Below are 27,633 nucleotides of genomic sequence, written 5' to 3'. Positions count from 1 at the left end.
GGTGTCCATCGATGATGATCGTAGCATCCGGTGCAACTTGGAATCTCAGTCCAGCAGCAGACACGTGGGGACAACGCTTAACCTCATCCCTCACCTGCTCACTTGGTGGCCTCTCCAGCATCAGCCTCCACGCGAGGAGGTCTTCTAAGCTCATTTCGATTCGAGGCGCCGCCCACAGGTTGAACTCCAGACTGTGCGTGCACACACTCAGCCGATAACCAGAGTTAGGTTATGTACGGGCAAGTGGTGTTTATAAAGCCGTGTATGGTAAGGTTTCATTCTACTTTTCACTTTCTCTTTGCTCATCTTCCTTCTTGAAGCTATGGCTATGGCAGCGTATCAGATGTTCGTAAAAGGGCTCGATGGCCGCACCGCCTGCTTGCAATTCTCTTCGAATTCCATCCCTGGCCTTCTCCTTCATGATTACATCTCTCAGACCTTTGCCATCCCCTCCCATTCCCTTCGTATCGTCTCTGGAACTCGGGAAATCACTCCTCACCTTTCCATCCATGCTGACCCCGATGGCTTATTCCCTTCTTGCAGCCTGCTCCTCCGTCTTCCAGGCGGTAAAGGCGGCTTTGGATCCCTTCTCAGAGGCGCTGGTACCAAAGCTGGCCAGAAAAAGACCAGCAATTTCGACGCCTGTCGGGATATGAGTGGACGCAGACTCCGCCATGTGAATGCGGAAAAGAAGTTGAAGGAATGGAATGCAGAGGCGAAGGAAAGAGAGCTTGAAAAGGCAGCAAACGCCTTTTTAAAGAAACAGATGAAACGCAAAGAAAAGGACTCCGGTAGCTCTAAGGAGATAGAGAAGTACAGGGTAGAGACATCGAGAGCGATGGAAGACGTGGAATCAGCCGTTGCGAGAGGACTTGCTGAAGCTAAGAAATTTGGCAAGCGAAAGCTCGTTGAAGATCGACCGACAAGTTCTAAACGATCATGCATTTGGTAAGCCCATTCATTATTGTACAGATTGCTCACGAATGCTCTTGTAGCATTTCAACTGCAATGAAGGCAGATTGGAGGAGGGAGAGATAGGAAGAGGGAGAAGGAGAGAGATGTGTGGAAAGGGGGAAAAGGGAGAGGAAGAGAGAGGTTGGGAGAGAAGGGAGAAGGAAAGAGAGAGAGCTAGAGAGAGATTGGGAGAGAGGGTGTAGGCAGCACGTAGGAGGGAGGAGAAGGGAGTAGATACGATTAGATGTCACATCAAAAAGTGTACAATAGGGGGTGGATGGGGACTTATATAGTCCCTCCACATTTACCACCTAAAAGGCCTCTAAAGGGCTTCTAAATTGGCCCTTTCCCCCCTTCATTACAGCCATCCCTTCCCATAGAATTTTGCCCTCAAAATTTTCACAGCATGGCTGTCCAAAAAAGTGCAGCAAATAGCAACTACTAATCATTTCAGTAGGAGATAGGGGTGGTCCTGGACAATTTTTTCTGGCTGCCATGATTTCATCCTTGGGGAATCCCTGCCACCTGACAAGATACTCTTTGTAGGCCTTGTTTCGGAGAATATAGAGGATGTGGCCCTCCTCATCCATAGGTGGCAACTCAGGAAGAACATGGACATGCTGTCCCACATTTGGTTTCAGCAAAGACACATGGAAAACATCATGGATCTTGGAGGTATTGGGTAGCTCCAACTGATATGGAGAGGTGAAAGACACATGGAGAACATCATGGATCTTGGAGGTATTGGGTAGCTCCAATTGATATGCTACCTCTCCAACCTTGCGGATGATGACGTCAGTGGGGATGTCATAGTAGCTAGTCCGTGCTATGCGTGATGGAGTTTATGGTTTTCAATCTTATGAGTGACTAGCGTGAGATTGAAAGTGCACTATGTTGTGTTTTTAAAGGATGAGTTTGGGAATGTTGTTGGATTCATCTAGGTATATACCTCTCCAACCTTGCGGATGATCTTGTAAGGACCATAATACCTATGAGCAAGCTTTGTGTTGGTATTACCTTTCAGCGAGGCATAACAGTTCTTATGGAGACACAAATGCACATAATCTCCCTCTTTGAAAGACAAATATCTCCTGTGTTCGTCCACATATTTCGTCTACTTGGTTGGGCATCATGCATATTCTTTTTCGCCAACTGCAAAAGGGCATCCATCCTCTCCAAGTCATTCCGTGCTTGCTGATTTTTTACAGCCATGTCAGCAATTGAAGAAGGAATCCCGACCTTGCATCCGTACATTGCCTCAAACGGGCTCATGCCAATGGAGATGCTGGGTACTGTTGTAGCAAAATTCAGCTAGTGCCAACCATTTATCCCAAGACTTCTAAGTATCATGACAAAAATGCCTCAAAATATTCCTCCACCCATTTGTTCATCCTTTCCGACTATCCATTAGTATCAGGATGGTAAGCAGTGCTAGGTGTGAGTAAAGTACCCACTGCTATAAATAACTCCTACCAAAAGCGACCCATAAGATTTGCATCTTTGTCACTGACAATTTCTTGAGGGAAACCATGATGCTTAAAGACATGCTCAATGAATTGCCAAGCAACTTGTGACAGTACTTAACCACATCTTGCCGCATGCCATGCCCCTTTTCATATGTCTTAGTGATACCCACGTCCTGCCATAGGAAATTAGTGCATTTCATGCAAAACCAGCAATCTATACTTGGAGTCCGGCACAAGATAAATTCTGTCCTTGCAGTACAACTGCCCATTATGCAGCTTAAATTCAGCATGCCCTTGGCTTGAAGACTCATGTAACTTTATGGCAGATAAACTACAAGCCCACATTCTAGACAAGGCATCGACAACCACATTTTCTTTACCCTTCCTATACTCAATGTCGAAGTCATAGGACTGAACTGCAGCCAACCACCTCTTCTGCTTCATGGACAAATTGCATTGCGCAAGAAAGCACTTCAGTGTCCGATGATCCGTCTTAACTTTAATCTTTCCACCATACTGCCATTTCTCGAAAGCATGTAGGATAGGCAACATTTCGTGATTGTAAACATGATAGTCCAATTCCTTGGCCTCAAATTTTCTGCTCTCGAAAGCTATAACTCCATGCTCTTGTCTCAGAACAGCCCCCAGGCCTTTGCCACTTGCATCTGTCTCTACAATGAAGGGCCATGAAAAATCCGGGCATACAAGCACATGTTGTTAGAAATGATCCAACAGAGGGTACGCACAGCGGAAGACTTATAGTAATGCCCAGGAGCTCACACAGTGTGCGTGTGGGGTGTGGAATCATAAACTTCTTTACTTAATGTGCATCACATAGATGTGCAGACTCATCGATAGACAATGAACCAGCCAGATAGAGAAACCACCAAAATAATATATTTCCGTCCAAAACTATGGACACAATACAAAAGAGATAGATCCAGAGTCCCACCAATGGTGTGGTCCTCTGATCTTACCACAAGGTCCTTCTCCTATCAGCCAGTTATCTCTAGACTCAAGCCTGCGTGCTCCACCTTGAGCGTCTGTAGACTTTCCGTCTAGTGTGTTCTTCTCCACCTTACTGCTGTGAATCAGCCTAGTGGGGAGCCCCTGCCAAGCTTTGTCTGCAGCACACAGGTCCCCTTGGTCCTCTTGAATGTAGGCCCCAAGATAGCTGTTCCACTGCTCCAACCTGCTTGTGAATGGCTGCTCCAGAAGGTATGATGATCACAACACCTTGCTGCCCTAGAAGACAGCCAAGGTCCAGCCTCTAGGGAACTCATTCTGCAGCACACCTTCAACTCTCCTTCACCTCCAAGATGAGGCCCAAGGGAATGTCTTCAGGCTGCTCCTGTCTGCTCCTCTTTTTGCTGAGCTGTTGGATGTGAAATGAGGCCTGAGGCCTCTCCTTTTATAGGGCACAAGGCCTGCCCCAAAAAACCGACCAGCAGCCTCAAACTGGCCGACCCAAACAGGCCGACTAGGCTGCTATAAAACTGCCCTAAAAGGGCCCTCATAACTAGGGCCTTTGGCCCACAAAACTAGGGCTTTGGCCCTCACTTCAAGGTAGGGTCCCAGCCCCTATGCAGGCCTGCCTGGCTGTCTTATATGGGCTATAAATATGCCCTCCCAGGGTCAGTCCCTTGCAGCCCTATTCGCTGCTGCTCCTGACCTCCTGGGTGCCCATTCTCCAGCCCCGTACTGCTCCGTACAGTTGCGCGCCACCTGTCCCGTGTCTGCACACCCTCCGTTGTTATGCTTTAGCCGAGATAGCATGACCTCGGAAAGATCGGTGGGCATTTTCTCTTAGATGACCGACTTCTGTAATATTTTATGTGCGTAAGTAAAATGGTCAAGGGAAGTAACTGCCAAGGTCCTAGGTGAGGGTGTATTGGCATCGACTAGGTGGTTCTGAGTGCTCAGGCCTATGTGCACCTAAATGTGTAAAAAAATGCCAAGGGGCAAATGTTTTAATTGTGCCCCAAGAGAGGGGTAAATGGTGTACCAAGCTAAAGGTCTAGAATGATGACATGTGGCAGAGGGAACCATCTAGGGAATTGTGGGCTTGTGGATAGGCATGAAGGAATGAATTACGTATCTTTGTGAGCATGCCATCCATGAGATAGGTTGGGAGGATATTCGGGATGCCAGCGCCTGTGATTTGTCTTACCCTCGATTGACGAAACGAAAATAGAGACATGTGACTTTGTATTGTCCGTAATTCGACAGAACAGTGAAAGAAAAAAAAGGAGTTTAACATTTGGTATTAGAGCTAAGTATGGCCAGCGGACAACGGACGGCGGAATAGTGGAAGACTTCGCAGAAAACATTTCGCCGATTACGTCTGACTAGACGCGACATGTGGGGTTGGGTGAAAAATCTGCGAAACAGAGGCTATACGTGGCGATGGGCGACGCACGGGGTTCGGAGCCTGTGAAAATAGCGGGGTAGGCTGACGATGGACGGCTCTGTGGCCTTGCAGCTTGAGTTCCAAAGAGGCTGCGGTTAGCCTTGATGCGAGTTTGTGGAAAAGGCAATAGTCGACCAGCACTGGCTTATCAGTCCTGGCATGTGCGACAATTAGAAGCCACACATTTTTTTGGTTCGGTCGACGAAAAAGCAAGAGAGAGAGAGATAAGGAAGCGTTTGTGGTCATGAAAAAGCCCATGAGCATTGAGGCTGATTCCGAAACAGATAGTAGGCTGATTTTGAAAGAGAGAAGCGAATAGCTGGGTGAGTGCCTTGGTTGGTGGCGCAGATTTTCGAGGCTTGCAAAGGCTTGGCTGAAGAAATAAATCAAGACATCTGCGATTCGTGGAACTTCCAGGGAGCATTATTTTTCCTTCTATATAAAATTTTATTTTTCAGTTTGCAGTCGATTTATTCCGGTACAGCAGAGGGAAATTAGAAGTGAAAAAAAAAACTATTTTCTCTTTTGAAAGAATGGAGGAAGAGGGACAAGATTCCAGGGTAAATCCTGGTGAATCTAGAGCACGATCTACACAACAAGTGTCCCATCATACGACACCTACTCTAGTGGGTAGGATTTGTGTATTAGAAGATGCTTTACAGCAGATCATGAATCAGCAGCTTCAAGTGAACGCTAGTCAAAATGAAATTAGAGAGATGGTGTAAGCCTTGTCGGCTAGACCATCTAGAAATGAAAAGGGCAAAGCTCCAGCAGAGCCAGAGCCAGAGCCTAGTATACACTCATCAGAGCGTGCGAAGGTCAAGGTACCTAATATTGCCAACTACAGACCGGAGAAGTACGTTGGTTGGATGACCGAGCGCAGTTCTAATGTGATCGAGGTTTGGTTACACAAGTGGGAAGAAGCCTTCGCCATTTGTGAAATCAGATCTGATCTAAAGAAAATCCGCAAGACCACTCACGTGTTTATTGAGGCAGCGGATAGATGGTGGATAAAGCAACAGAAAGATCAGGTTGCCCCTACCACCTGGGAAGGGTTTAAGGCTGAATTTAAGAAACACTCTCTTCCACCTGACGAAGAGTCCCGAGCTTGGGATGCTTATAGAAACCTTCGCCAGAGGAATTTGTCAGTGGCAGAGTACACTGACAAGTTCAGGGAATTTGTTATGAAGATAACAGACCCTCTCCCTATGTCGGTTCAGTTGAAAGACTATATCTATGGACTGAACGAGAAAATTAAAGTGAAAGTTCGGGCTAAATATGTGACTACATTAGATGAATCTATTGCAGTAGCCCTGAACTATGAAGATGCCAGAGGCAGACCTAGTGGGTTTGTGCAGGCAGGGACTCAGCATGAGTACCCGAGAAAAGGGGGATTTCAGAGGAAATGGACTTCAAAGACAAGTGTCTCGCAGCCAAGTGGCCAAACCAAGCAGGTGAAGCCGGTTGAGGGACCAGCAAAGACAAGTACCACCGTTGGGATGAAAAGGAAAGTAACTCCAATGGCAGCCCGGGCTTGGTCAAAGTCCTCGTTGACCTTTGAGCAAAAAGAGAAAGCTAGAAAAGAAGGATTGTGCTTCGGCTGCCTTCAGCGACATCAGTGGAAAGATTGTCCACTGAACAAAGATTGTCGCACGGCCAATATGATAATATCTGAATGCGACGCGGAAATGCAGGAGAGTCCCAATGCGGAACATATGCAGATGCAATTGGCGGGACCTTCTCAGAGGTTAGTACCTGTGTTGTTAAGTGTGTCTGTTACTAAGTTAGTAAGCGGTGCACCTGATAACATCCTTTCAAAGCCCGCAGCAACGGGGTATACGTTTTTCGATGAGGCGGAGTTGATTAAAATGAAAGGGCAAGTAGCCAATCATGATGTGATTGTGTTGTTTGACTCAGCGTCAACGCATAATGTAATTAACTCGAAGCTTATTAAGAGGCTCAAGTTGAAAACTAGTCCATCTGACTATGCTTATACGGTCAGGATGGCGGACGGAAGTTCAACTGAAGTATGGGACCAAAGGGTTACCCAGTTGGAACTTTGAATTCAGGACTATGTTGAGAAGATGGACTTTGAACTGACCAGGCTTGCTCACGCAGATATAGCCCTAGGTATGGCTTGGCATTTTTGGAAAAATCCAGCCATTGATTGGAAAAAGCATATTTACCAGTTCAAGATGAACGGGGTAGAATATGTTTTGCGAGGTGAAAAGGATTTACCTCGAGGACCATTTATTTCAGCCATGGAAATTCGGAAGACTCCGAAAGAGTTTCTGTGTTTTTGTATAGCATCGCCATGCTTCAAAGATTATGATGACTCATGTCTTGAAAGAAATACTTATGCATACTCTTAGACCACGTATAGTCGATTGATGATATATCGACTAGCACTGAGGCTACCCAAGATGAGAAAACGGCCGAGTTGGCTTAAGAGATATCGGAGAAGTTCTCTGATTGTTTTAGGGATGAGTTATCTTATGGGTTATCTCCAGAGCGGAATGTTCACCATAAAATTGAGCTTATCCCGGCGGCAGAATCTGTAAATAGACCTCCCTATAGATTAAGCTTTACAGAAGAAGCTGAGGTGCGAAGACAACTGTAAGAATACCTCAAGCTGGGGTAGATTCAACCCAGTTTTTCACCTTTTGCTTCACCAGTGATATTAAAGAGGAAGAAAGATGATACTTTTCGCCTCTGTATAGATTACAGAGCATTGAATAATATCACTATTAAGCACAGGTATCCGATGGTTCGGATCGATGATTTGCTAGATGCATTGCATGGAGCCGTAATTTTCAGTAAGATAGATCTTAAGTGTGGCTACCATCAGATCCGTATTAGAGCCAAGGATGTGCATAAAACCGCTTTTAGAAGCAGGTTTGGTCATTATGAGTTTTTGGTAATGCCCTTTGGACTTACCAATGCTCCAGCTATATTCGTCATGCTTATGAACGATTTACTACGTCCGTATATCGGAAAGTTTGTAGTACATTTTATTGACGATATTCTGGTATTCAGTAAAAGTATTACTGAGCATCACGAACACTTAAGAATAGTATTCAGTACTTTGAGGAAAGCCAGTCTTTATGTAAATCTTTATGTAAATAAGAAGAAAAATATACTGTGTATGGTTAGACTTGAATACTTAGGATTCATAATTACTCCAGAGGGGGTAGAAATGGATCCAAAGAAAGTGGCTGCGATACTGACTTGGCCAATCCCTCAGAGTTTGACCGCTTTGCGATCACTCTTGGGATTTGTTCAATTTTATCGAAGGCATATCAAAGGATATTCCGAAATAGTATCGCCATTGACTGATCTGACCTCAGATAAAGTACCTTTTATATGGGGACATAATCAACAAGAAAGTTTTAACACCATAAAACAAGCTGTGGTCACAGGACCGGTGTTAAAAATAGTTGATCCCCAGAAACCATTGTTCCTGGAAACTGATGCAAGTGGCATTGCGGTAGGAGCAGTTCTCCTCCAAGAGGGAAGGCCAGTAGCCTTTGAAAGCAAGAAGCTTTCTCCCTCTCAAAGAAATTGGCCAACTCATGAATTAGAGTTGTATGCTGTTGTCCATGCTTTGAAAACATGGCGACATTATTTGTATGGATCAGAGTTGTATGTGGATGTTAATCATGATACTCTGAAACATTTTTGTAAACAACCTGACTTGAGAGGCCGCCAAGCTAGGTGGGCAGAACTCATGCAGGAGTTTAATTTGACGATTCGGTACCGAAGAGGAAAAGATAATAAAGTTGCTGATGCGTTGTCACGCATTATGCATTACATGAGTTTCACGGTGCTAGAGAGTGCTCTAATGGCCGAGATTAGAGAAACTCAAAAGGTGGACGAGTTTGTTCAGAGTCTATGGCCTAGGGCTCATGTGTTAAAACCCGGGGAAAAGGATGACCTGGCATCCAGAAAAGGCGAAACTTATGCAAGATATGCCATAAGGGATGGTATGCTAAAAAGAAATGGCAAGGTAGTAGTGCCTAATCAGAATGATCTCAGACAGGGAGTCATTCGACAGTGCCATGATAGCCCATGTGCATCTAGGAGTCGAGAAGACATATGATCTCGTGAAGCGAGATTTCTTTTGGCCAAAGATGAAAAAGCATATTCATGAATATGCGACACGTTGTTTTTTGTGTCAGGTAAGTAAGGCGGAGCGAGTGAAGCCACCCGGCCTTTTACAACCCTTGGGGATACCACTAAGTAAGTGGGAGAGCATTTCCATGGACTTTATTCTAGGGCTGCCTACGACACAAGGTGGATATGATTCTATCCTTGTGGTGGTTGATCGTCTCACCAAGATGGCTCACTTCATTCCAACTAGAGAATCTGTTAGTGCCCTGCAAGTGGCGGATTTGTTTATTAGATATATATTTCGTCTGCATGGATTACCCAAATCCATAGTGTCAAACGGAGATGTCAAATTTACCGGTCATTTTTGGACTGCGGTATTTGGGACACGAAGGACTGAGTTGGGAATGAGTAGTGGGGATCATCCAGAAACGGATGGTCAGACGGAAAGAATCAACCAAATTTTAGAGGATATGCTTTAGAGCATATGTGTCATTGAGGCAACATACATGGGACAAGTGGTTGCCATTGTTGGAGTTTGCCTACAATGATAGAAAACATTCCTCTACAGGGTTCAGTCCGTTTGAGCTGAACTATGGTTATAGACCAGCGAATCCAACTATAGTTGGAATACCTCAGAAAGTGCTAGTGCCACGAACTTTGTGGTTCAGATGCGGGAGATGCTAGCACTTGCGAGAGCTAACATCCGCCAAGCTATGGATAGAGCTAAGGCGTATGCGGATGAAAACCGATCCGTTAGAGAATTTAAGGAAGGAGAAATTTTTTTTCTCAGAGTTCCTTCGCACTCTATGTCTTTGACTGCAGGAGAGTGTGCTAAGTTATCACCTCGATATTGTGGGCCATGGTTAATTCTAAAAAGAATAGGCAAGGTAGCCTATAAATTAGAATTACCACCGGGATGTAAGGTGCACCCAGTGTTTCATGTTTCTCGTTTAAAGAAATTTTTGCGTACTGGTGACTCGCTAATCGAAGGTGTTGTTTTGTTTTAGGAGATAGATGATAATGCAAGACGCAAACCAACAAGAATCCTAGACCGAGGAACAATGCAAGTGCGCAATCGGAAGATACCCACGGTGTTGGTTGCATGGCATGGTCTACCTCTATCGGAAGCTACCTGGGAATCCGTATACCAGTTACGGAGAGTGTTCCCAGATTTCATCATCGAGGACGCTGATGCTTGAAGAGGGAAGGAATGTTATGCTCTAGCCAAGATAGCATGATCTCGGAAAGATTGGTGGGCATTTTCTCTTAGATGACCGGCTTCTGTAATATTTTATGTGCGTAAATAAAATGGTTAAGGGAAGTAACTGCCAAGGTCCTAGGTGAGGGTGTATTGGCATTGACTAGGTGGTTCTGAGTGCTCAGGCCTAGGTGCGCCTATATGTGTAAAAAAATGCCAAGGGGCAAATGTTTTAATTGTGCCCCAAGAGAGGGGTAAATGGTGTACCAAGCTAAAGGTCTAGAATGATGACATGTGGCAGAGGGAACCATCTAGGAAATTGTGGGCTTGTGGATAGGCATGAAGGAATGAATTACGTATCTTTGTGAGCATGCCATCCATGAGATAGGTTGGAAGGATATTCGGGGTGCCAGCGCCTGTGATTTGTCTTACCCTCGATTGACGAAACGAAAAGAGAGACATGTGACTTTGTATTGTCCGTAATTCGATGGAACAGTGAAAGAAAAAAAAGGAGTTTAACATCCGTACTGCTCCGTACTGTTGCGCCACTTGTCCTGGGTCTTCTCTAGATGTGCTGCCCACATGACAGCCATGATGCTGTCCATGTGTTCCTGCTTATCCTTGCTGTAAATGAGGATGTCATAAAAAAATACCAGCATACATTTGTAAAGAAGGGGCTGCAAAATCTTGTTCATGAGTGCTTGGAAAGTAGCCGGTGCATTGGTCAATCCAAAAGGCATCACTTTGAACTCATCTTAAATGGTGTGTTGCCCTATCGGCTTGCTCGTTTGGGAGAGACGAAAATGAAATCGTTTAGACTTCACAAGCAGTTGTAGCTTGAATGAAGAGATTTTGGAGTACGTTTTGATTCTCCTTTGGTGCTAGCCTTCATCATGGCTGAGTCTGCCCTTCACCTCCGAAGTACCGACAGAAACTCAGTACGAAGACTTTGTATGAATGGATGCTCAAGTATGTGTGGGTGTTTGGAGTTGTATGTGTGAGCATATTTTTATACTATGGTATACACCCATTGTTGGGCGCTGATGACATCAGTGGGGATGTCATATTAGCTAGTCCTTGCTATGCATGATGGAGTTTATGGTTTTCAATCTTATGAGTGACTATCGTGAGATTGAAACTGCACTATGTTGTGTTTTTAGAGGATGAGTTTGGGAATGTTTTTGGGTTCATCTAGGTATATTACTTTGAACTCATATAAACCTCTCTGTGTGCGAAAGGCGCAGATGCATGCCTACAGTGATTCAGATTGGGCTGGTGATTATGACACTAGGCAGTCCACTAGTGGCAATTGTTTCTTTTTGGGTAAATCTTGCATTTCCTGGCTGAGCAAGAAACAATCTACAATGGCTATCTCATCATGTGAAGCTAAGTACAGGGCAGCTTTCACAGCAACAGTTGAATGTGTCTGGCTGCGACGTCTATTTGCTGATCTTCATCTGTCTTTGGAGGGTCGTTCTCCAATTCTCACTGATAGTCAGAGTGCCATTGCAGTGGCAAAGAATCCAGTGTTTCATGCTCGCACAAAGCACATTGAGGTTCACTATCACTACGTCAGAGAGAAGTTGCATGCAGGAGAGATCAGTATGATCTTTGTGTCCACACATGACAACGTTGCAGATATTTTCACCAAAGCACTACCACGTGAAAAGTTTGAGGCATTTCGCAGTGCCCTGAACTTATTTTTATTTGGTGATTAATCAGCCTTGTACATGACATTGGCACTGCAGGGGGTGTTAGAATTATAGATATAATTCAGCAGTGACCAATGTAATATAATAAGCTAGTTAGGGGCACTTTTCCCTCTTTAAGAGGTTTTTTCCCCTAACCGCAGTTAGTTCACTAACTATGGTTAGTGACTACTAAGGTTTTGTCACTAGGACAAAACCTTATCTCTCACTCATTGTGTAGTACTCTTCACACTCTACTATTGCAACTCAGCTTTCAGCTTCCAAGCTTCCAGCTCTCACTCTCTCTTGCTCTCTTTCAGATTCTAGGTAATAAATGGAAAAGTATTTTCATGGATTTTATTACTGGTTTGCCTCGAACGCGCAAGGGTCATGACTCCATTTGGGTCATAGTTGACCGTCTGACAAAAATGGCTAGATTCTTACCTACTAGAACAACTATTTCAGCTGTTCAGCTGGCTCACGAGTTTGTGGACCACTTGTTTAAGCTGTATGGTTTGCCCTCTGACATAGTCAGTGACAGGGACTCGAAGTTTACAAGTAACTTTTGGACACTTGTTTTTGAGAAGTTAGAAACTACTCTAAGTATGAGTTCCTCAGATCATGCACAAACTGATGGTAGTACAGAGAAGGTCAACCAATTGGTTGAAGATATGCTTCGGGCATATTTTTCTAAGAGACAGTCTTCATGGGAAGATTATCTACCTATGATAGAATTTGCTTATAACAGTGCAAAGCATTAGAGTACTGGTTACAGTCCTTTTATGCTTATGTACGGGTTTCAACCTAAGTCACCAGTTATGGTTGGGTTAAAGGGAATCCAAAATGATGCTGCAAAGACCTTCTTGCAAGACATGCATGAAATGTTGCAGTTTGCCAAGGAGTCTATTAGAAGTACCCAAGATCGGGACAAATTTTATGCTAATAGACATCGTTCACCGAGAGAGTTCTCTAAAGGAACGATGGTATATTTGCGAATTCCCAAGGAATCCAAGAGCCTAAGTACTGGTTTGGTTCCAAAGTTATCCCCCAGATACTGTGGTCCGTTCAAGGTCATTAAAAGAATTGGACAAGTTGCATATAGACTAGAATTGCCTCCTGATGTTAAAGTACATCCAGTATGTAGACTAAAAGAAGTATTGGGTGTGATCAACTTGTTTCTCCTCAAGAAATAATAGAAGTTACAGATTTGACTTTTATTCCACATGAACCTGAGTGTATTCTTGAATTTCGTGAAAGACAGATTCGTAATAGAACTATCACGGAATACAAGATCAAGTGGAAGGATCGTGTTGAGGAGGATGCAACATGGGAGACATTACAGAATCTCCAGAGGACATTCTTGGGTTTTTTAGCAAACTCAGGAGTGAGTTCTTAGAGGAGGGGAAGTATGTCATGTGCACGGATTGGTATCCGACGTGTACTGGGTACACAAGACTAGCTCAGGTAGCCTGGGGAGGCTTAGAGCTAGGCAGGCTTGATTCTCGGGTTGAGTGGCAAGGGTATGAACCAGTTAGAGGTCTTCGCTATTTTTGGCGCTTGGGGCCCGAGTCTATATAAGGGGCCCAGGGGTTCAGTTCTCAGAGAGCCGATGGGAGCAAGTCTCATTCCGAGGTGCTAGGTCTGATCCTGGATTGAGTCACGGATGCACGCCTGCATCATAGCGTAGCCCAAGGCCCAGCAGCAGATCCCAGGCTTCACAGCACCACCTGGTGGTATGGGACACCAGGCTGGTTAAGATCTGGTTGGGAGTTCGTGCCAGTAGCTCAACTCGTGGCTTGGAGGGGACATCTCTTGATTCGGGATCACATCTCGTAGATGTCATGGTTGGGTGGTGAGCAGACTGCTCAGTTTCCTCACGTTGGTGTGTTCTTGTGTTTGCTTGCAGATAAGAGGTTTCAGGAGTGCTGGGATTGTGTCATAGGGATCTCTGTACCACTAGTGGACGCACCCACTATGGAGGGCAATTGCTCATGCTGAGCAACCTCATCACTATCGTGCAATGTATCCAAAGGGGCACGCTTGGGTGCCATGGTGGCTGTCGGGGCGAGAGAAGCTCGTATGCAGGCAAGGAAATGAAGTGGCCTCAGAGAAGTAGACAGCAAAACCTTGCTGTAATGAGCACCTGATATAGTGTGTAGAACCACAAAAAAGGCCGATGGAGAGGCTCGGGAGAAAGATCGATGAAGAGGCTTCAAAACGGAGCCAAAAAAAGCTTCAAAAGGGCCCAAAATGACTCCAAACGGGGCTGTGAGAGGCCCCTTAAGAGGCTGGAAAATTGGGCTTAAAAAAAAAAACTTAAAAAAAAGAGTAAGAGGCTGCAGGTGCAAAAATCCACAATTAGGGTTTCCCCAAAAATCAGGGAAACAGAAATGTCGTTTCGACCGTTTCCGTTTCCGTTTCTGACAGATGAAACACCGTTTCTTGCAACTATGGCTGAATGTGCCTTGGAATCCTGACCTTCCCAACCTCGAGCTCCTTCTGAAACTCATCCTACAAGTCAGCATCACAGTTCCTCTTGGGATGCTCAGGCTTCCCTTCATAGCCATGAACCCTTATGGATAAACCATATCTTCATGTTGAGCTGCCAATGGACATAATTTGTGCTGTCAAGCTTGTCCTCTTGGGGGGTCCCAGAAGCTATGACAAACCTTCTAACCTTGCTGATGATCCCGGCACAAACAATCCTGAGAGTGGAAGGAAAGAGATGGAGGATGGGGTGCAAGAAAAATTCACTTCTGACCTATCCAATCACGGACTTCTGTTGCTGTCCTTGACTCCAGCTGTAAGAAATCCTAGATTTACTATATTTTAAAATGTGCTAAGGAACAGAAAGGAGACTGAGATAGCAGAGAACAAGGAATAATTGTATTGCTTGAATGTCTGTAGGGTAGATGTTGTGTGTCATCCATACAATTGGGCCTCTCTTATATAGAGAGTGAAGAGTCACACATGAAAGGGTGTGTACTCCAAAGGGTGTGTGCATGAAGAGGTGTGTACCCCTTGTGAAGGGTGTGACCCTTGATGAGAGGGTACATTACAATAGTATGTCTCTTATGAAGGGTTGTGCCTCATTAGGAAGTGTCCCGTCGAAAGGGCAAGTGTTGTGCCTCTTAGGAAGTGTCCCTCGAAAGGGCATACCCTTCCACAAGTGTCCATTCATCAAACCATCCATAAGTCTAGAAATAGAGAAAGGAATACGTCACAGATCGTGACATCCCCTCCCACTCAAAAGAAGACCCTGGTGGAGATAATGAACTGATGTAGAAAATATCATGGTAGATTCTGAAAATACTGCTGTAAAAGGTCAGGGTACTGCTGTAAGTCTTCATCAGACTGCCAAGTAGCGTCGGAGTCGTCCAGATCTCGCCAAAGAACAAGGAATTCCGTGATAAGTCGATGTCGAGTCTCTCGCTATCGATGGTCCAGAATATGCTCATGGAATAAGGAGAACATAATTGTCTTCGATTTCTGGAACATAATCACCTGCAGGAGGAACTGCTTCATCGCCGGGAATGTACGTCTTTAGCCAAGAAATATGAAATGTTGGATGGATTTTACCCCATGATGGTGGTTATTCCAATTTGTAACTTAAAGGTGAATTTTTCTTGACGATCCGGAAAGGTCCATAGTATCTTGGTCGCAACTTAGGAAACACAGACTTAACCGTCTTATAGCGATGTGGGGCTACAAATAATAGCACCATGTCACCAGTGTTAAACTCTAGGTGACGTCTATGTTTGTTGGCAGACTGTTGATATGGCTCTTGCGCTTTTCGCATATGATCCCTGACTTGCAGTAGAATGTCTTGCATTTCTTGAACCAGTTGATCAGCTAGGGCCACTCGATGTTGAAGTACAAAATTCGTTGGTACAATCGGAGTGTGTCCATAAGCTGCTTGGAATGGAGTCATGCTGATGGCACTATGGAAAGAGTTATTATAAGCAAACTCAAGGAGTGGTAGATACTCTTCCCAAGCTGCTAGGCGTGACTGAACATAATGTCGAAGCATTTCTTCCAGAACTTGGTTGACTCTTTCAGTCTGGCCATCTGATTCTGGGTGGTAGGCTGAACTGAACAGTAGAGTTGTACCCAAAGATTCGAACAGTGAAATCCAAAAGTGACTGGTAAACTTAGGATCTCTGTCGGATATGATATTCTTGGGTAATCCATGGTGTCGGAAAATGTGTTGTATGAAGAGTTTGGCTATGTCCGGAGCCTGTGCACTGCTTTTGCAAGCAACAAAGTGTGCCATTTTGGACAATCGGTCAACAATTACCATAATCTGAGTGTTACCTCTGGAGGATCGTGGTAGTGTTGTAATGAAATCCATGGAAATACTTTCCCACCTTTCAGTTGGAACTGGAAGAGGCTGAAGAAGTCCTGTTGGAAGTCGTCGACTTGCTTTCATTTGTTGACAAGATAAGCAAGATGTAACCATTTTGATGACATCGCTTTTCATCTGAGGCCAGTAGTATGTTGCACTGAGTAACCGATAAGTCTTGTTGATGCCTGGATGGGCAGCATAAGGAACTACATGATGCTCTTTTAACAAAAGACGTTGAACATCCTTGTCATGTGGTACACAGACGCGATCTTGATAATACAGAAGGTCGTCCGTATAAGAATATGATGAGAAAATCTGCTGTTCGGAAGTCGAAGGTTGATCTTTTGAAAGAACCTGTACTACGGTGCCGAAGTCTTTATCATTGAAATACTTTCCTTTGAATGAATTCGGAACATCCACAGATAATGTAGAGATTACCATGGCTGATGTGAGAGGTAACCTGCTGAGAGCATCTGCAACTACATTGCGTAGTCCTGGAATGTACTCAATGGTCATGTGAAAGTTGGCCAGAAACTCAACCGAGCGTGCTCGTCGAGCGTTCATGACTGGCTGAGTAAAGATATACTTTAAAGAGTGATGGTCTGTTTTGACCACAGAGTCGGCTCCCATGAGATAATGTTTCCAAGAGCGATAAGCATGTACAACGGCAAGGAACTCCTTATCATAAACCGGATATCGGGTTTGGATATCAGAATGTTTATGGCTGTCAAAAGCAATAACTCTGCCTTCTTGCATTAAGACTGCTCCTGTAGCGATGTCGGAAGCGTCGGTCATGACCTCAAATGGAAGATTTGGGTCAGCAATAGCCATAATTGGTGTGGTAGTGAGTGCTTGCTTGAGTTGTTGGAAACTATACTCTGTTTCAGGAAGCCACTGAAAAATTGCTGTGCTTTTCAATAATTCGGACATAGGAGCTGCGATTTCGGAAAACTGATAGACCTTTGTATGGTAGAAGTTTGCCAATCCGAGAAAAGAGTGGACATCATGAACATTCTTTAGAGTAGGCCAGTTTCGGATTACCTCGATCTTCTTGGGATCCACAGAGATGCCTTGAGCGGAAATAACATGTCCCAAATATTCGAGTTGGGTCTTGAAGAACTCTCTCTTCTCAATGTTGATGTAGAGAGAATTTGTGCGGAGAACTTCAAAAACTTGGTGAAGATGTTGTTTGTGCTCATGTAGGGATCTGCTGAAAACGAGGATGTCATCGAGGTAAACGATGACGAACTTATCGAGGAAAGGCCTGAAGATGTCGTTCATTAATGTCATGAATGTGGCCGGGGCATTGTTTAACCCAAAAGGCATGACCAAACATTCATAGTGTCCATACTTTGTTCGAAAAGCTGTCTTGTATTCATCACCTTCTCGTATGCGGATTTGATGATAACCTGAACGAAGATCAATATTTGAGAATTGTGTTGCATGTAGAAGTTGGTCGAAGAGGTCATCGATGCGAGGCAATGGATACTTGTTTTTGATAGTGAGCTTGTTGAGGGCTCGGTAGTCGATGCAGAGGCGCATTGACTTGTTCTTTTTTTCCACAAGTAGTACAGGAGATCCGAAAGGGCTGCGACTGGGCCGAATGTGACCTTTGTCGAGTAGCTCGGTGACCTGTCTTTGGATTTCTTCATTTTGAGTGTAAGAAACCCGATAAGGAGGTTTCGACGGTGGATTACTGCCGGGAATAAGCTCGATTGGGTGATCCACTGGTCGTCGAGGTGGTAACTGCTTTGGCAATTCCTGTGGAAAAATATCCAGGTAAGGCTAGAAAAAAGGTTGGTTGAGGTACTCAGGAGGATCCTTTGTTGGTGTCTCCTCTACTGCTGTAACCAACAGAAGTGAAGTCTTTACTTGACGTTTACGAACCCACTTCTTTACTTGTAGGGTAGAGGCAACTGGGGTTGAAGGAGAGTCCCTAGAACCAGTTGGCTCAATAAGTTTTCCCTGGTGGACAAACTGGATAGTATGGTTGCGAAAACTGATTGATGGATCATAGTCGTAGAGCCACTGTTGTCCAAGTATGACATCGTACCGAGAAAGAGGCATAATGTCAAAGTTCAACTTGTCCGTAGGCGATCATCCTCAGTTAAACCATCGATCTCCAGCACCAATGTGGTGAACTGAGAGATGTAGGAAGACAGGGAACCCGTTTGCTCCAATTGTCGGAGTTTTGAACGTGCTTGGAAGTCCGCATTGGCAGGTATAAACTGCTTACGGAGCACATGTTCAAAACGTTCCCATGTTAACACCCTTTTTCCGTCCTTTAAGCATCTTTGCCACCATAGAAATGCTGTATCCTTGAGGAGGGAGGCTGCCAAGGCGATCTTTTTGCCTTCAGTGAGGTCAACAGTATCAAAATACATGCGCATTTTCGCGAGCCATTGGTCAACTGTTCGGCGATTGCGTTGACCAGTGTAGGCTTCTGGAAGTTTGACGTCAAGTCTTTTAGTTTTGGAAGCTTGAAGTAAACGGTAGAGGGCACGTAGTTCAGTGTTTTCTACCTCTGGTGGGAATGAGTCCGCATAGTCGTCTGGTTGCGTCACATCATCCTCTGTATGTGCGGTATTTCGAGAATCTTGAAGTTGTTGAACTTTCTTAACCAAGTCGGAGATGCATTCCTCAAACCACTCTTCCTATAAGGAAGCAATTGTTGTGGTGACGGTGAAATTTTACATTAGCTACATTAGCTATTGTAAAATTTTAGGGTGACAGCATTGATTGAGAGAGAGAGAGAGAGAGAGAGAGAGAGAGAGAGAGAGGCTGTATATCTTGGATGGGCTGAAGCAATAGAGAGAGTGGCAGCTCTAGGATCTAGATCTTTACAAGCTTAGCAATTATTTCTTGAGTGGGAAGTTCTGTAATTTTTATAAGCGGGTGCATTTTGGTTATTATTTATCTATAAAATGATTGAACAAGCTTACTTCATCTAATTTTTCTCTCTTTTTTGTTGAATGGGCATTTGCCAATGTTCTCAGGGTACCAGATGAAGATGTTGTAAGTGAGGATGGCATTATTGAAGAAGAATTTGAGGAGGAAAGTATAGAAGGACCTCACGTGAAAGAATGTTGCCTGCATCGTGAAGGTGATGGCCTTGCTAACTCAGCACACAGCTGTGAGTGCAGGAATATTTCCGAGATAGCAGAAGTAACTCATCATGTCCAAGAACACTGTACCCAAGCTGATGTATACAACAAGGAACCAGATGATGGGTGTGGAGGTTCAGGTGAAGGCCAGAGTGGAAGTGCTGTCATCGTCACGTTCACAAATGTTAACAGTGGTGGAGATTCAGCTGATGGCCAGACTGGAAGTGCTGCCAGTGATGCCACTGTTGAGAAACTAGCACCTGACTTTGCAAACGAACAGCTGAACTTTGATGACTTCCAAAATGCAGCAAAAATGAAGTTAAATAGTAACAGTGGTGGAGATTCAGCTGATGGCCAGACTGGAAGTGCTGCTACCGTTGTTTCTGTTGAGAAACTAGCACCTGACTTTGCAAACAAACAGCTGAACTTTGATGACTTCCAAAATGCAGCAGAAATGGAGGTATTTGAAGTTGACCTAGACTTTTTCATTCTTATTGTATCTTTTTGCAATCCTTAATTGCATGTTAACAAATACGGGAAAAGGATAGTGCATCATAACAATTCCCCTAGAGATGAAGTGTTGAAGGCAGTGAAACCTGGTTTGAGAGAGGCTACAAACAATGCTATAAAATATACAATATAAAGATGTTATATTAAGTGATGCACACACAGAATAGAGTATTTATATTCACCCCATCACTGCCTTAATGGACTGCAGCTCTGTCTCAACCTCCAACATCTCTGCTTTCAATGCTTGAATGTGTACTCTTGAGTGCATATTGTCTTAGCAAATGGATGCCTAAATGAAGCTCTTGCCTCCGCCACTGCCTGCACAAACTCCAAAAAGGCTGTGAGTATGAGCATGGTTAAAGGAAAGATCTTGTAGCATGCCATATGGGCAGATGCAAGTGAAGATGTGAGCCTAGTAGCTCGTAGAGTCCCTGGTACCCTGGAGGGATTTGGAAACCGTGTTGCTCGCATTGATGGACGTCTTATGGAAGCAGTAGAAAAGAAGCAGCTTGCGTACTTAGTGAAAATGGATGGGATCCACATGTGATAGACTCCACCACTACAAAATGGACTCATAGGAGATCTATGAGTTGCTGATGAAGTAGCCTCAAGCCGTAGTCTCTTCGATGGGCCACCTTGTGTACCTCCCATGTAAAGAATGACTCCTGGGAGGAGATCCTCCAGTTGGCCTCAAGCCTTGATCTCTTTGATGGGCCATCTAGTGTGCCTCTCAAATAAAGAACGATATCGTCTGTCCCACACATGCATTCATCACGAAATGAGCCACTACAATGCATGCTAGTGTGCCACTAAAGCCCATGAATCCTCTCTCTTAGTGAATTGGAGGCACATGCTAAGGGAGGAGTGTGCCACTAAACAAGGGGCTACTTGTTGGGTGCTAGGGTTGCAAAAAAACTCGTTTGGTTTCTATTGAAACATTTCGAGTTTTATGTTTCAAAATGTGATCCCAGACACTCCCAAAAAGGGAGAACAGAAAGCCAAAGAAAAAACAAGAATTGCAGCCAAAATTCTTCATCATATAAGAGTTTTTAGAACCATGAGTGTTTAATCTACTAAAATTCAAGCATTCTAATTGTCTATGTTGACATGTTTATGCAAAAAATAAGTTTTTCTTGGAGGAGTTAAGTTTCTAAGAAGGGATTCCTCCTCGTACCCAATGCTTTTAAATGTGTATGAAACATCAACGTTTTCAGCCTGGCAAGTCTGTGGACTACCTGCATAGACTGTCCAAAGCAAGAAATCAAGGCTTCTCAATTGTGATTCGTTTAGGTGAGAAATATTATTGGTTGCGTAGCTAGTGTGCATTAGGCCACATGCATTGTAGTTGCATGCATTATCTAGGGGCTACTACTAATAGGTACTAGGTAGCCTAGGTAAGCTGTATAGCTAGTGTGTATGTAGGCTTTGCATAGGCTTAGGTGTTAGTATATGTGGTCTTAGGCGCAGGTGTGCTGTTGCATAGGTGATATTCTTGTCGCTTTTTTGCTGCCTTGTGTTAGCCTCACATTGAATCAAACATTTCTGATTTGGCAAAATATAGAGTCGTCTCTTCCCAATTCCATAGATTTTCCCGCCTTTGTATAACTAAGGAGTCTTTTATCATCCATTGTAGTAATTTGATCACTTTATCAATTCACAAGAGGTATAATCCAAGAAAAATAATGAAAAAAGCACGCACAATCTCAGATATGAAGTCTTTTATCTATGGTGTATTGGCCTTAGGCATGTTTAGAATGATTGAACATAACCTGAAAACAAAAAGCATAGAGCTGAATAGCCCGTTTTTCTTTTAGTTTCAAAAGAGAGTTTGATGTGCTTTCTAAGTTAGGAATGTAATTTTGCCTCTTTGTAGGAAGCGGTACATAAGTGTAAGGGGTCCTTTTAGTTCTTTATGTTCTAAATGAGAGAGAGAGAGAGAGAGAGACAGAGAGAGAGAGAGATTTTATTTCTTTGTTTTGGAAGATTTTATTTCTTGATTTGCTTGTTTAATTTTGCTAAGTCACCTTCTTCCTTTCTTCTTTATTTCTTGTTTTCTCTCTCTTTTGTTTCTTTAACGTATTAGCAAGCACTGGGTTTGCCAAGAGACTCCGCGATAAGTATTGCTTTTCTTGCTAAGTATGCCTTCCTTTTGTTTTTCAAAAAATTTTTAATTACCTCTTTTTTCTTCTCTTTCGTTTTCTCTTTTATTTTGTGTAGATTTTTGGACTTTATAACAACAAAAAATCTAAATTTGTATGATTGGATATATTCTAGTCTTACAAAGGTATATATATTCATTATAGATATGGCCTCTTTTTGTAGCTTGTGCGTGGTTGTGGGTAGACGATGTTTAAGCGATCACTTAAGCTCCTTTTGATGCATGTAGGATTTGTACATGCTTTAGGTAGGCATTGTTTGGGCTATGTGTAGGATTGGCTAAGCATACCAATCACCTTTCATAGGCTGAGCGTCGCCTATAGGAGCAGAGATGGCATGTGCATGCTTGACAAGCACCCTTGCATGCATCACATTTTTATAAAGCAAAGAGAGCTTAATGAAGGAAGCCATTGTATGGGGCCATGAGATCTACAAAATGATGCAAAAGTAGATTTGAGAACCTAGGTGATAACAAGTAAAAGTACTCCAAATTTCATTGAGCATGAATTGTTGCATGTTAAGATGCTTCATTATCAATGAAATGCATTTTATTGTGATTGGCTATAGGAATCTATGAAAGATGGCCATATCTAAGGATTAGAGGCTATAGAATCGTTCTATGAAGCCATCTTTGAATGCCGTTAATGTTTTAGAGTGTTACTAGGTAGGGAAGTCTGTCCATATAATTGTCACGTTATGATATATAATGTGACACTTCTAGCATCAAGCCTAGGTGATTCCAACAAAAATGTAACTTAACCTCGGATAAACACAGAGATCTCCTTCCTATAAATTGGGCAAGGTGTGAGTACAGGTAAAGATAACCTCCTCTGTTAGCTCTCCTTAAGAGTTGAAGGTCTCTCAGTGCATAGCTAGCTAGTTGGAAAGTATTGAAGATCACGACCTTGGCCTTAGTAAGGTTGAGCTTTAAATATCAATGATCATAGACATTCTAGTTGAGTACTGGATATGGACAAGAAGATATCCACATCATTTGCAATGGAACTTCTGATTGAGCTAGGCTTCACCCTTCTCCTCTCAAGGCATCCAATAAGGTGGATAGCTCCTTCTCGTCCTCGTCGTTGTCTTCTTCTTCTTCTCACACCCCATTTAATTCCTCTAATTGGAAATCAAAACCGGTTGGGGATGTAAAGCCTCGACCATTTAGCCTGACACCCTTTGGATCATTATCAAGGTCTCACAAGACTGGCCATAAGGACAACATTGGTTAGGGATGTTGTATAGAGAGTATGCATGTGAGAGAGGAGAGAAAATACAGATGGCTAGGCCTCGTGATTTGCGTCACATATTCGAGGGTTTAGCCGTGATCTTTCTTCGGCTTGTCTAGGATGGTCTTTTAAGCAAAGGTGTCAGATGGCTTCAAGAAAATAATCTAATCTTCAGGTCTCTTTTCCTATCCTGAAACAATGATGGCTAGCCCTTTGTGCCTCTTTTAAGCTGGAGAAAGTGGAGCCTATGATTCTGGAATTTCCCAGCCTGTACGGCACTAGATTAAAGTAGAGCTAGATTCTGGTTTGCCTTTGTTGTTGAAGTTCTGTTTGTTCGCTGCATGCTACCTATCCTGGAGGTACCTTCTGCTTCGTGCCTTCTGAACATGTCACTTGTGCTTCCTGTTCCTCAATGCATGTATGTCTCTTAGTCCTTTGCAGGAAATCTTTAGCTCTACTGTTTTCTGATGTTCCGATAGAAATGCTTTCACTTTCAATTCAGAGTGGAGAAATTGAGATTTAGTAAACAAGTACACATCTATGTCTAGTTATATTACTCATTCATGTGTTTTTTGTTGCAGGTTCTTGGGCTTGAAAGGTTGAAATGTGAATTGCAGGCTCGTGGACTCAAATGTGGTGGAAGCTTAGCGGAACGTGCAGCAAGGTTGTTTCTGCTGAAAAATATGCCCCTTGATAAGTTGGATAAAAAACATTTTGCAAAGATGAAAGCTTAGTGGAATGTGCAGCAATGTTGTTCTGCTGAAAAATATGCCCCTTGATAAGTTGGACAAAAAACATTGTGCAAAGATGAAAGGAAGACCAAGCATTGAGATCATCCAAGAGGGGTGTACAACCTGACAGTCATGGTCTGTGATCATCAAGAAGGCCCCAACATATATGGTTTGAAATACTTATTTGAAATTTTACTGTGAAGCGATACAATTTATCAAATCAAAACGATAATGTAGGTGGCATCATTATCCTGTTGAAATTGCTATACCGAAGTTTGCAGGCTTGCAAAGTGTTTTGGGTGAGGTGGTTTTATTAAAATAGGCCTGGATATGCTAGATGGAAAGAGTTGCAGTAAATTTACGAGTGGCAATGAAATATGGAGCAGGTTGTGAGGGAGCTCCCTTATTCTTGTTGCTCATAATGCTCTTCAACCACATACTTTCTGGTTTATGCAGTGCTATTAAGGTATGGCTGTTTGAAACTCCTCCATACATGTCACAATTAATTATTTCTACATTCTGGTGTGGAAATGCTGTTCGTCCGCATCTGAGGCCCATCTCCGCGGCTGTCTACATGGCAGCCATGCAGTACACAGCCACATGGAGCAGCCAGAGCCTCCTTGAGCAGCAGTTGGGATAGGGAAAGAGCGGCAGTCTGCTTCTCTCTCCATCTCCACTACTACAGGAAGGGACATTCCTTCATACAGTCGTACTCAGTGAGTCAGTTGTATTCTCCATCTGCACCACAGGACAGCCCTCCATAAATTGTGTGCTTCGTTGTATTGTCAAACGGTTAATAGAAGTAAATGCCCTGTACAGAAAAGGGGGGGTTGGGGGGAAGCAGTTGCAATTTTCCTCACACACACACACATAGGCAAACACATTTGGGGGGAGAGGCAGTTGCAACCCAATGCCACATTCCCTCACACTCACACTGAGAAGCAAACACGAGAGTCTTTGTGCCTTTCATTTCAATACACGCTTTGGCACTATCAATTAGATAACGGGGAGAGAGAGAGAGAGAGAGAGAGAGAGAGAGAGAGAGAACGAGAGAGCAAGCGAGCGAGCAGAAACACCTTTGACGCCATCTATCATGGTAGTCATGATCGAGGCCATGATGTATTGTCAAACGGTTAATAGAAGTAAATGCCCTGTACGGAAAAGGGGGGGCTGGGGGGAGAAGCAGTTGCAATCCAATCCCATTTTTCCTCACTCATACATAGAAGTAAACACATTTGGGGCGAGAGGCGGTTGCAACCCAATGCCATATTCCCTCACACTGAGAATCAAACACACGAGTCTTTGTGCCTTTCATTTCAATACATGCTTCGGCACTATCAGTTAGATAACAGGAAGGAAGGAGAGAGAGAGAGAGAGAGAGAGCAGAAACAGCTTTGATGCCATCTATCATGGTAGTCATGATGCATGCCGTGATGTATTGTCAAATGGTTAATAGAAGTAAATGCCCTGTACGGAAAAGGGGGGGTTGGGGGGAGAAGCAGTTGCAACCCAATGCCACATTCCCTCAGTCACACTTGGAAGCAAACACACGAGTCTTTGTGCCTTTCATTTCAATACATGCTTCGGCACTATCAGTTAGATAATAGGGGGGGGGGGAGAGAGAGAGAGAGAGAGAGAGAGAGCGCAGAAACACCTTTGATGCCATCCATCATGGTAGTCATGATGCAGGCCGTCATGCAGATGCATTCATAAGAGTCTGAGAATCTCATTGCTTGTTTCTTACAACTCCAAAAGAATAGAGAAGATCTAGACCATGCAGAAGAGGCATGGGATGGGGTTGTCTAGGAAGAGAGTGACGGGGCTGCCCAAGAAGCCAAAGAAGTGCGTGATTGGACCATCCCAAAGGCCGAAGTAGAGCACATTTGGGCTGCTCAGGAAGTTAAAGGAGAATCAGATGCAAGGCTCTTGGGTCTTACAACTCCAAAACATAGAGGTTTGGAGAGAACCTAAAACTGTAGACAATAATAGAAAACCCGTAGAAAGCAACTGTTGATAGCCCTCAGGGATAACGAGGTGAAGGATGTCTCGAACTCCCTCAAAGTACAGTTCGATCTTAGCAAAATATTAGGGGTGAGTGTTGTACAATCATTATATCGGCACCAACCTATCTCTTAAACTCTGAAACATACATAATTTAGATAAGAAACAGTTAGAGTTGGAAATTCTGGTTAGGAAATCCTTAGGAATCAATGCATGGTAACATGTCTAGAGGTTTTAGAATTTAAAGAGAGTAAGTTAGAAGAATGTAGATTCACTTTCAAAAGTGACTACAGGTGAAAAACGAAATCTGCATGTGAGAAAAACAGCCTGTAAATGATTCGTAATTTCAGAAAGAAGCTGAATTTTGCATGTGCATGTACCTCATTTACCTCATGGTTGGTCCCCGGTGTGGGAAGTAGGAAAAACAGCAGGATGAAGTCGAATGTTGGCAAATCGACGAGTTAGGAGTAGGAATAGTTTTAGAATTGAATTTGCATGTAGAGGTGACTCCATCATGCTTGAATCGGACCCTAGATGCAGGAAACTGAATGGCAATTTGCCTGAGAGATGAAGGATAGCTGCTACTCTGAATTGATTTCCAGCACCTCTTCTTTGATGTAGAACCTTTACTGTGCAAGCCTGGGCAGGTTCAAAATAATCAAAAACAATTTCTAGATAAATCGCAAATCATGTAGGGGGCTCTTGGAGGTGATTAGAAGGTGTGTGGCAAGGAGACAACAAAAGGAAGAGGATGTGAAGTCCACCTGATGCACTAGCTTCCGACACAGGTGTGACTATCATGGATATCAATGCGACCTTGAGTGGCTAGCTATCTACCCACCCAAAAATCTTGAAGATGGCTACCTATGCCTTCGTGTTGATTTCAACATTTTGGCTAAGGAATGCTCCCTTCAAGCTATGGAATTTGTAAGCCAACTAATACGCGAAGATGCTTGGTTCCTTTGGTTGAAATGATGTCCTCGAAACTGCGGAGTCTACCAATCTGTCTGTAGGACTAGAACATGATGGGAAGGAAACACGGAAACGGCCATGATAGATTTGTAGATTAGGCATCGTCACATTCAACATCACAAACCATATATCTATAAATCAACTTTCCACATAGAGAAAGTGTCAGAGTTGAGCTTTTGCAATAGCGCGATTTCGAGTTAAATTATTTAATAAGATTATAATTTCAAATAGCCATTACCTAGAAATTAACAATTAGACATGATAGGGTAAAGATAAGAAAAAGAAAATACTTTGGCATAGAGAAAGTGTCAGAGTCGTGCTTTTGCAATAGTGCGATTTCGAGTTTAATTATTTATTAAACTTATAATTTCAAATAGCCATTAAGTAGAAATTAAAATTAGGCACAATAGGGTAAAGAAAAGAAAAAGAAAAATACTTTGGTATGCGATGGGGTGTGAATGAGATACAACCTTCAGGTGGCTGATCCTAGGTATGTTTCTTTATTACAATGATGCTCAGATTTAATTAAAAGAGCAATGCAAATCCTCGGATAGAACCCAAGGCAACCTAGAAGTCCTAGAACCCAAGGGAACCTAGAAATCCTAGAAATCCTTGACAGCCCTTGAAGATAACTAAGTAAAAGATGGCCCGAAATCCCTTATAGTAGAGCCCACCTCAGCAAAATCGCAGGGTTGAGTGTTGTACAATCACTACAATGGCACCAACCCATCTCTTAAACTCTGAAACACAGAGAATTT

At 43.5% G+C, this 27,633-nt stretch overlaps 1 protein-coding gene across 1 annotated transcript; it reads left to right on the top strand.

Moving 5' to 3' along the window:
• The first annotated feature begins 263 nt into the window (after window positions 1–263).
• Window positions 264–24,324, top strand: LOC147881133 (uncharacterized). Its single transcript, XM_087369815.1, has 3 exons — window positions 264–948; window positions 19,168–19,735; window positions 23,753–24,324. The coding sequence occupies exons 1-3, from the start codon at window positions 323–325 to the stop codon at window positions 23,903–23,905; spliced, it is 1,347 nt and encodes a 448-aa protein (XP_087225941.1). The 5' UTR covers window positions 264–322; the 3' UTR covers window positions 23,906–24,324.
• Window positions 24,325–27,633: the final 3,309 nt, after the last annotated feature.

This window comes from Dipteris shenzhenensis, chromosome 31 (genome assembly GCF_047967505.1).
Source record: "Dipteris shenzhenensis isolate YYH24624 ecotype China chromosome 31, Dip_SZ_1.0, whole genome shotgun sequence".
In the NCBI taxonomy this organism is placed as follows: domain Eukaryota; kingdom Viridiplantae; phylum Streptophyta; class Polypodiopsida; order Gleicheniales; family Dipteridaceae; genus Dipteris; species Dipteris shenzhenensis.
This window is presented reverse-complemented; position numbering and strand designations above follow the sequence as displayed.

Coding starts and splice junctions, on each gene's coding strand:
- LOC147881133 (XM_087369815.1), top strand. CDS start 323: ATGGCTATGGCAGCGTATCAGATGTTCGTAAAAGGGCTCGATGGCCGC. Junction 949..19,167: donor TCTAAACGATCATGCATTTG/GTAAGCCCATTC, acceptor CAATGTTCTCAG/GGTACCAGATGAAGATGTTG. Junction 19,736..23,752: donor AAAATGCAGCAGAAATGGAG/GTATTTGAAGTT, acceptor TTTTTGTTGCAG/GTTCTTGGGCTTGAAAGGTT.